The sequence below is a fragment of the Cimex lectularius genome, unplaced genomic scaffold (genome assembly GCF_000648675.2).
Source record: "Cimex lectularius strain Harlan isolate CLEC.00 unplaced genomic scaffold, Clec_2.1 scaffold5, whole genome shotgun sequence".
Lineage (NCBI taxonomy): Eukaryota > Metazoa > Arthropoda > Insecta > Hemiptera > Cimicidae > Cimex > Cimex lectularius.
This window is the reverse complement of record NW_019392993.1, coordinates 2,551,377-2,562,084: the sequence shown is the minus strand read 5'-3', so window position 1 is coordinate 2,562,084 and position 10,708 is coordinate 2,551,377. Positions and strand designations below refer to the sequence as shown.

The 10,708-nt window shown below is 36.5% G+C and overlaps 1 protein-coding gene across 4 annotated transcripts in view; it reads left to right on the top strand.

The window, feature by feature from the left end:
* The window catches only part of LOC106666095 (guanylate cyclase 32E), a 70,447-nt gene that overhangs the window by 51,165 nt on the left and 8,574 nt on the right, over positions 1-10,708 (top strand). For 3 of the 4 annotated variants that reach the window (XM_024229691.1, XM_024229689.1, XM_024229690.1), the window contains exons 11-20: positions 1,822-1,997; positions 2,239-2,338; positions 2,454-2,627; positions 2,690-2,866; positions 3,382-3,502; positions 6,535-6,720; positions 9,455-9,623; positions 9,694-9,834; positions 9,916-10,039; positions 10,103-10,346. In XM_024229691.1, coding sequence (XP_024085459.1) covers positions 1,822-1,997; positions 2,239-2,338; positions 2,454-2,627; positions 2,690-2,866; positions 3,382-3,502; positions 6,535-6,720; positions 9,455-9,623; positions 9,694-9,834; positions 9,916-10,039; positions 10,103-10,346 — 1,612 coding nt within the window. The remainder of the gene's footprint in view (positions 1-1,821; positions 1,998-2,238; positions 2,339-2,453; positions 2,628-2,689; positions 2,867-3,381; positions 3,503-6,534; positions 6,721-9,454; positions 9,624-9,693; positions 9,835-9,915; positions 10,040-10,102; positions 10,347-10,708) is intronic. The other variant, XM_024229692.1, reaches the window with a different exon arrangement.

Here is a 10,708-nt window from a genome sequence, read left to right as displayed (position 1 = left end):
TCTCAATAAAGATCGAAACGTTGGCACGATAAAGAAAATGTTTTTCTGAAACCTACATCACACCAGACCGCATCTCACGATTTCTAAATAAATATCGATTAACGGTCACTATTAACCACACATAAATAATAATCCGCCGATACCACAAACTAAAAGGAGGCTAAAGCAGGAACTACGTCAAGACAATCTTCAAACATGCACGAACACGTCTCCGATATTTTGGAATGTAAAATCACCAAAAATATTTTGGTGTAAATCCACTTGGTCGTCTCCTTGTAAGTTAATAAAAGGCTTTGGACAAATCGATAAGGACAAGAATGGTGATTTTATCATAGTCCACGTAAGTATGCATGTAGGTTTTAACAATGTCGGACACTGCGATAGATCATGACCTATATATTGAGAATTTCCCCACAAAATTCGGAATTACATATTTCATTAAGTGCTTGTTGAAATTTAATTAGGAACCAATAGTTTCCATTAATCAAAACTATTGTACAGCACTGTATTATCAAACAAATGAACAAATATTGTTGGAATATTTACAAACAACCCTTGTTGAGAAGACCCTATCATCGTTGTAGGAAACAAGAGATGGTTAAGATACCTCAATATCGCCTTTGTCCTGATAAAACCGAGTTTCGCTCTAATAGTTGAACTTGAATAGAAATTCAGCGTACAATCTGCTCAAACACTGTTTAGTCCAAAATATACTTACGATAATAAAGCTTTTTTCACTGGAGAATTAAGCCAATACTTAATAATTAATTTATAAAATAAATCAAATAATAATTCATTATCCTATGCTCGGGATAGTAACTAATTTTTATCGAGTTTGTATAAATTTATTGACATATTTGTATTAAATTGTATTTTTTATTATGTTTGTAAAAACTGCCTACAATAAATTTTGAAACGGAAATGTCTGGTCATAGGGTTTCGCTCAATACATCCACCATTCTTGATCTTTCATTTTCTATGGGAATTTTTAATTATTTTCTTTTTCTTTCGTAATTAATCACTTTTAATTTGTATAAGCTTTATCTTTTAATGAGAGCTTTTTGGTTTGTCATAATTTTTGTTTGGACGTCTCCGATTTTGGCCATTATCGGTATTATGTTATCCTCGCGGGTTTGGTATGCCAAACATGAGTCGGCATTTCGCCATCTTCGGTGGTTGGTCTGTTTGTTATTTAGTCAACTCGTCCGTTTTGTAACTGGTTCAAACTTCAGATTCACCAAATCAAAAATTCAACACAACATTTTACAATTTAACTTGAGGATTTAACTTTGCACAAGAAACTGATGATAGAACACCGAAACGCGTTTGACAACAGGCATATCTCAATGGCTTTTACTTGTGACGACAAGGAGTCAAGTGGTAATGTCTCTCGATTCGATTCGTCATATTTTCAACTTCAGTGGTTGGGCTGTACGTTTTATTTATTTTTTATTATTTTTTTACAACCGTGTTCTTTTATAAGTTTGTGAAGATTCAAACAGTCTCAACAGAGAGGATAAGCAAGCCAAAATTATGGACGAACGTTCTTGGCGTAAAGGAACAAAAAGCCAAGAAACCTGGAGGAAAAGGGAGTGACTTTCGCTATAAATAGGGCCGGTGGTTCTTTGTAATTATATATACAGTATGTTTTAGTTAATTATGATAAGTAATATAATATTGTACATTACTAAACAAAAAAAGAATTCATCTAAGATTGCAGAATCAAACCAAATGCTTTAGTCAAATAATCCGTGATTGTCTTTAAACAATTTTGTTTTACACCATGGATTAGAGACAAAAACGGTTTGCTTTCATTTTTAGGAGTTCAAGTATTTCAACGAGTCACGGAAGATCCAATGGATCGGGGGAGAAGTTCCACTGGCAGAGCCCGTTTGCGGTTTTAACGGGCGCAAGTGTCACAGCGACCGATGGAGGGTCATCGTCATCCTCGGAGGTCTTGCATCTCTCTCTTTCATCGCAGCTCTTTTCGCGTTTAAGTGAGTAAATAAGCTGATATTTGATATTTTATTCGTCGGTGTGCTGTTCATTTAACAACAAAAAATTCGATTGAACGTCTTCAGTACTTAACACTTAATTAATCAACCAATAAAGTTCAATTGACTTCCTGACCTATTTTAAACAATGTGACTGATCTCTAGTTAGGATATATTTTTCCAATAAAACCTTTAATTTTAAAAATACAGTAGGCACGAGTTTTAAATGAGACCTTTTTGTTAGACATTACAGATACGAGCAGAAATTGGCTTGCCTGCTTTGGAAGATCGACATGCGGGAAGTCACGATAATCCCAAACGGTCAAGGGGAAAAAAGCATGATGGTGAGCGCGTGTTTTTAATACGTGTTAACGGAATGAATTAGATGCTGGCCTTCGTATCACAGAAATATATTTTAGTGTCAGCATGTCATCGCGACAACAAATACTTTTTGTTCAGCTGTGCTCGGGGCAGATTTGCCGGCAGAGCATCCTGCGGAGCATCGCACCGGAGGTAAGCCCCAAACGAGCCTACACGAACATCGGCTTCTACAAGGGCAACACCGTGGCAATCAAAGCTGTCCACAAAAGATCCGTTGACATAACGCGCAACATCAGGAAGGAACTTAAACAGGTAATTTTCCATTGTTTACTTCCAAAATAAAAATTATCCGAAATTTTCATGTAACCTTATAGATCAGAGAGCTACGCCACGAGAACATCATAACTTTTGTTGGAGCTTGCGTAGACGCTGGAAATATTTGCATATTCACGGAGTACTGCGCGAGAGGGAGTTTAGAGGATGTTCTGGCCAATGAAGATCTTCACCTGGACAACATGTTCGTCTCGTCTCTCGTTGCAGATATAATTAAGGTATTACTTGTGAAATCTCTTGGTGACATCTATAGGGTACATGAAGTTCGGCCATTTCTAATCTTCATGTCCGCCTATCTCAGCTGCTTTGGTGTCATACTCATTTCGCCTTCTTCATTAGTTGGTTTGTTATATATTGTGGATATACTAGAGAGAAAGAGAAAGTGGCACGGTTCGGTCTCCAGGTGAATCTAAATGACTTAAGTGAGATATTGAGATCGGGTATATATCCCATTCCCACGAGTCAGATCCTCCGAGGGCACCTACCTTACCTTATTAGTTTATACGAAAATTTAATATAACAAGTAGTTTGTCTGTTCGTTCTGTCCTTTTTATGTCTGTCAAATGCGTAGAGTTGAAATAAAGGTGGATAATTGCCAAAATCGCCTCCTACACACTAAGCAGCGAGAATAGGCCGATGGAGAAACGAAACGACCAAAATATAAACTATTACTTGTACCACTATTTTTTTCTTCTTCAAATCGGATCAACCTTAATCTTCTAATCTTGTACAGGGGATGATCTATCTGCATGACAGTGAAATCGTATCCCACGGTAATCTACGATCAAGTAACTGCCTCGTCGACAGTCGCTGGGTACTGCAGATAACTGATTTTGGCCTCCATGAATTTAAAGGTAATAAAAAAAAGTTAATCACCGCAGTATTTTATCATTTTTACATTGTACAGAAAATAACCGTATGAAAGAAATTTTCATTTCTTGGATTGTTTTAAAATTAAAAGAGCTATTTTAATATCAACTCCAATTAATTAAAGTGTTATACCTCAATTTCCATCCAAATAAAAACGGGATGGTGCAAATTTGCGTTTATCATCTCTTCAAAAACACGTTACATAGTCATTTGCTAAAAAGCTTCTTTTAAAAGATAACTTAGGTAGCATTTGTATCACATCAGGTGCCTTCTAACCAATCTTTTAACTGATATTTGGACTTACATTAAGTTGTGTACGATTTAAAAACCAACAACGTTAGAAGTAAAATGTATTTGTACCAAAATTGTTAAATACCAATTAGAAACTTTTCTATTGAAAAACTTCATTCTTTTAGCAAAGCGCAGTTGATAACGCAATACCTGTTGTTGTCTCGTAACTCGAACCCTTTGAGCACGACTTGCAATTCTCTATTTTTGTCGCGGAGTTCTTTTTGCAAATCGATTATCTTGTCGCCGAGCTCTGTGACGCGGGTTTCGTAAGTGCGGATGTTGAGGAAGTACGCGTCCTCCAGTACGGACCTGTCGTACAGAGACAGCTTGAGCGAGTCGGACTTCTCGTCCAGGTATTCCTTGAGGGATGCCAAGTTCTCCCTGAGGACGTGGATCGTGTTAGCCATCTCGACAGCTTTGTCGAACGCGTAGTTGAGCTTGTTGAGGATGATCTGGAGGGAGCGGACCGAGCCGAGGTCTTCCTTCGAGTTGATGAAAGACGAAAACTCGCGGATCTTCGTGAAGAGCCAGGACGTGTTCTCGAGAACATCTGTCTCACAGAGCTGAAGGTCCTCGATCCTCTGGACCAACATTATATGCTCCTTCTCTTCATCGGTAAAACTGCCTGAGATCTTACTGCTCATCGACATTCTGGAGGACATTACACACACAAATATACAGCCTTTCTTTAATATAAAAAACAGCTGATATATTCATTTAAAGCAAATAAGTTTTCATTGTCATGTGAATTTTATCCATTTAGCGTAACACATATAATATGATCATGGGTATGAACCTGCATCCACTTACAATCAAGTCATTGAATAGTGCGCTACCAGCAAGACCTCGCAACCGAAAGACGAATGAGCGGGCATAATGTTAATTTTAAATTATTTCCATATAATTAAATAACCTCGACCATGGGTCTAAGACATCCTGAGACGAATTTTCAGGACGCTGCAAAAATTTGTAGGCCCCAAGGTGATACGTTCTTTTTTAAAAAAACGTGGACAAATTTAGCTGATTTTCAAATTGTGATTGTTTGTTATTCTTTCAAAGGACAGCTTTGGCATTTTTCAGAAGAACCATATCTAAGACGATCTAATAGTTGAACTGCTTTTCACCTATCGGTAAACATTTGTATTTCTCCCAAAAACAGAAATTTCAAGGGGAGTAGTCACATTTATTGAAATGCAAATCTTCCGGATCCTCGTGAATCTGCAAGAGTGGGTTATTAACATCATCCTAACCCTTTTGAATTTCAACTTAACCCTTTTAAACCTCAAATTAACTTTTTTAAATTTCAAATTAGAACTTTTTAATTTCAAATGTACACGTTTTAACTTCAAATATACTTTTTTTTAGGTCAAACCCCCTTCTATCTTAACCCTTCTATCTTCAAATTAGCCTTTTTAAATTCAAACGAATTAAAATATAATTTTTGATTGGAAATTAACTTTTTTTAATATTCCAATTATCATATTTTAATTTCAAATGAATCCTTTTTAACTTCAAATTAACCATTTAAATTTCAAATTAACATTTTTAATTTCAAATTAACCTTTTTTAACTTCAAATATTGTTTTTTAATTTCAAATTAATTTTTTTTAACTTTAAATTAGCCTTTTAATTTCAAATGAACCCTTTTTAATTCTAATATACTTCTTCTATTTCAAATTAACTCTTTTTAATTTCATATTAACCTTTTTAAATTTCAAATTTTAATTTCATATTAAATTTAATTTTAATTTCATATTAACCTTTTTAATTTCAAGAAACCCTTTTTTAAATTAAAATTAGTCTTTTTAATTACAAATTGATCTTTTTTAACTTCAAATATACTTTTTAATTTTAAATTAACGTTTTTTAACTTTAAATTAGCCTTTTTTAATTTTAATTTAGTTTTTTTACTTTCAACTTTATAACTTCAAATTAATCTTTTCAATTTCAGATTATTCCTCTCTTTAAAGCATTAGAAGATGGTATGAAATATAAGCATGTCAAATAGACTGTACATTTGTGTATTTTTTAAAGCATAAAATAATTGAGCTCTTAGAAGATCAGATAAAAGTTAATTATAATAAAAATTAAAAATTATATAAAATTAAGTATAAAAATAAAGATTAATTCATTAATTGGGCTTTTATCTAAAACTCTATATTAAAATTAAAAGTGATAGGTAAAAATAATAAAATATATTTTTTCAAAAGATAGATGGTTATATTTTTTGATGGTTATATATTTGCTTAGCTTTTCACACTGGTACGATACTTTTTAAATACAAAATCGTGATTTGTCTCTGCGTCAATTTATCTTTGTGTCCTTTTTATATTCATGGGGACCGCGGTGGCCGAGTGGTTTGGGCTAATCCACACGAGCGATCCTGGGTTCGAATCCGGTTTTATGCCATGTATTTTTTATTGAGAATAGCATGAAAAAAATTTGTGAAGTGGTTTGACTTCTTGTCCGAGGGACCCATTGGGTAGTTGAAAGTTACTTTTGTTGTGTTTTGTTATCCGTTTTGTTTTGTGTTTTTTATACCCTATGTTTATTATGTCTATAAGTATTGTTTAATGTTGCAACTCGCATTACATTTGAACACCTGAGGTTTAGAATGAAACACTCTCTAAAAATCCTTTTTTTTTTTTTGGTAAAAGTTTAAGAACCTTTTAATGTGGAAATTATTACCAGTAGTTATTCAAAGTATTCCACGTTCTTTATACAGCTGGCCAGGAGGAAGACGACAGCCTGGAGACGAGAAGGAAACTGTGGAGGGCACCAGAACTGCTAAAAGGGGCCCACTGTCATCCCAGAGGGACGCAAAAGGGTGACGTCTACTCATTTGCCATTATACTGCATGAAGTAGTGGGCCGATCGGGGCCCTGGGGCAGCACTCAACTTACAGAACAAGGTAAATCGTTATTACACCAGTCCTCCTCAATGCTGTAAAGTATCACTAGAATAATGTGTTTCAAGAGATACCCTCACCGGTTCAAAAGTTCAATTAGTACATTGTATATAGCTTGTAGGATCGACAGACCCTTTGATTGCAAATGGTCGGAGAAAACGAAATTTTCGCCGAGTTTGACTCCAACCCTTCGAGCATCTTATTGGACCAAAGCGCCACTTCGAGGCCATAAAAACTGTAGTGCGCGATCTAGCCAACAGAATACCTTATTAGTTATAATTACCAACAAATACTGTGATATTACGTAGAATAATAGGTAGTAGCTATTCTAGGCTGGTTCATTCAACGCAATTAGACCAAATCTTAATAGGTATATTTAATTTAGTAATAATATCTTATGAAAAGGAGAAATCAGCAAAGCGGAGGACTACTAGAATAGAACGAATATATAAAAAGCACAAACTATTCCCTACCTTACTTGGGTCTCCCCTTAGGAAACATGACCCAAGGAAGGTTTTAAATTTTAACCCCTTGAAGTGCCCATAGGTTTAGTTAGTGCTCGGTGGGTAATATTTTAACTCTTTAAGGGTAGGTTTGTCACCTGGGTTGGAGGGCAACCTGAAGAGATAAGTTCCTCTGCCCAGACACTTTTTGCCTCATTGATCATTTTGGCGAAAAGTGCCTCTCCTTAACAGCCTTCTTTAGGTGTTTTCAAGTGGTTTCTTACGCATCCTTCCATTGCCCATTTCCCCCTTGTGATGACGGGGCACTCACTTTAACTGCAGACCACTCAGTGGATGATATCCTCCGGAAAAAAATTACATTAGAGTACTTTATGACAACCAGACGCCTCTGTACTTAAAATAGGCGTTAGCGACTTTCGATGCCCGGCCATTAAATGGTTGCACCGTCAGATGATATTTAATCTCAACTGTAAAGAGCTCAGTGGAGAAATGGTCTTTCCGTTCCAAACCCAGAGCAAATGCGACTGCTGTAGAACTCGTAGTGTCGTAATCATCTCCATCCCTAACCAGTACTCCTTTGTTGAGGTACGCTGGGCCACCGTTCATGCCAGCCGATATGTTTGGTCTATGAAGGAGCGGCAATCACACTCCTAGTAGGCCATGAGCAGCGTATAGGTATAGGTATAAATAAAGACGGCGAATAAATGCAAGAACATTGGAAATAAGTATCTCCAAAAAAGAACGAACTAGAAACGAAATAATAAGTACAAAAGGTGGGGTTAAAAAGTAAAGGATCTGGCAAGTGGATTTGCTGAATGTTAAAACAAAAATGGATCAAACTAAACACCAATGGATGCCGGATGACAAGGAAAGGCAAAGAAGACAGTAATCAGATGGGAATGTAACAGTAAAGCAAGTAATAAAACATGAGAAAGGTGTAAGCAATAAAGTGGAGAAAAAAATCAGGCGAGACATTTTTCCTCAAATTGCCCTATTATTTTTTAAAACAACAGGGAAACCAACCGAACTAAATTTAATCCAATCAGTAAATTAAAAAGATTCAATTTATTTATCCTTTATTCAGTTGTAGCCTTTTTTTAACACACATTCAATACGCACTCACACAAATAAATACATTCACACCTATATACATTGCATTTATTCTATTTGGTGGTTGGAGTACTGAATATTTCTCCATCAACCTGCATACAATAACAAACCAATCCAATTGGGGTCGGTGGAGTCACGTACAAAGCTCGACGGGCGATGGGGTTGCTATTCCACCATCAGCCCCTCCCCATTCACTCTAATAAATACACTCATTCGTACATATCTTGATGGCTATATACAATAAAAAATTTCTCAATTCCCTTAAAAAGCGGAACAGGGGACGCTGATACTCGCTACCGTGTCCGAGAACCATTCTTAAATCCTGCGCCATGCCTGTACGCTCTCTGTATGGAGCCAAGGCATGACTCGCCTCTATTATGTGGGACACATCAAGCAACCTTTCTCTGCATAAGGGAGACCTGCGCGGGCTTTGAACCAAAAGTAGGTGCCGTGTGTCAACCGCGTATGGCCAATCCTCAATCGGGTGAGAACGATCCCTCGTCTCAGGTTCTCTGAGGGCCTCTACCGGTCGTGCTCTTGACTATTTTAGTTATTTTAAATAAGTTTGTTCTACTAAAAAGAATCATGTGCGAATTAAATGATAATGAATAAATAACGCTTTATTTATTTGTAATAATTTCATTAAGTCTTAAGAAATTGAACTTCTATCCCAATCAATATGAAAGAGATTCAACTTTACTCTGTGCAGAATATATTAATTCATTACTCAAATTTCCATTTCTTACCCAGAATAATTTAATTATAGAGAATTACCAAGCAACTAATTTGAAATTCATTTATTTTAAAAAGAATAGACAACTTGATTGTGCTTTTAAATAAAACTTTATGTCGGATTTCTTCGTCCTTTGGGGTAAAATATCATTTATCTTGCAATATGATAATCATGGGGTGTACTTTCCTGGACAACTTATGACAGATGTGTCCGCTTACTATCCTGGCAAATCACCTGAAGATATTTGGGTACTAAAAAAAAAATAAATAAAAGCCAAATGGATGTTCTGTCGGAACAGCAACGATATTTACTACGAGAAAAACGCTTTTTTCAGATGAAAAGCACATTTGGTGGCAAATCAAATACTCCTAGTTAATTTTTATGTTTTATTCTGATTATTTTTCATGGCACGATTTGCTTCTCTCTGCAGAAATCGTGAAGAGCGTCGCGTCTGGATCCGGATTGAGACCAGACGTCAGCGGTCTCGACACGTCCCCGTCCATCGTCAAATGTATGGAGTCCTGCTGGGACGAGGACCCAGAAAACCGTCCCGACTTCAGGTTCGTGCGTGTCAAGCTCAAGGAAATGCAGGCAGGACTGTACGTACACGTTCGGTCAACCGGTGGCCGGCTACTAGTTTGAGTTTCTATTGTTAATTTTTTTCCTCAGGAAGCCTAACATTTTCGACAATATGTTGGCCATTATGGAAAAGTACGCGTCCAACTTGGAAGGTTTAGTCCAAGAAAGGACCAATCAACTGACCGAGGAAAAGAAGAAAACTGACGCACTGCTCAATAGAATGCTGCCCAAGTAAATATTTTAGAATAGAAGCATCCTACTTTTGGTATAACTTAAATTTGAAACTATTTGAAATACGTCTATCATTCTCAGGACGGTAGCCGAATCGTTAAAAAGAGGAGAGAGGGTGGAGGCTGAAAGTTTTGAGTGCGTCACAATATACTTCAGCGACATCGTCGGCTTCACAGAACTGTCTGCTGTCAGCACGCCGTTGCAGGTAGAACCTTGCTGATCCCCGATTTTATTAGATCCTATTTTGATCTGATTTCCATTGAAACAGGTTGTGGAATTGCTCAATGATTTATACACATGCTGCGACTCCATCATCTCTCACTATGATGTCTATAAGGTAGAGACGATCGGCGACGCGTACATGGTCGTCTCCGGGCTCCCGGTGAGGAACGGTGACCGTCATGCTGGTGAAATAGCAAGCATGGCAATCCACATGCTAGCCAGCATAAAAAGACTGAAGATCAGCCACCAGCCTGGAGAACCTCTTAAATTAAGAATAGGAATACATTCAGGTAACTAACACACCTATAATTTATTTAGTTTAAACCGAATATTATCAAATATGATATTTATAGAAAATAAAGTAAAGCAATTTATAAGTTTACTTGCGAATAATCAATTGAATGCAGATGGCTGCTGTACTGCTTATGAACTACTGTATTCCCTATTTATTCTTATATGCTTGTAAATGTATTTCTTGATGTACTTGTATGCCTACATTGTACTTACACAGTATCCTAATTCATCGAAGAATTTCATTACTTCACAGTTTTATTGTAGATCTGAAAAGATTTTTCTTAATATAGTTGTAGCTTGGAACAGTCTGAAGGCTGTGAGGTGGGTGGTACGCACTGGCTTTACTTCGGTTTGTCAA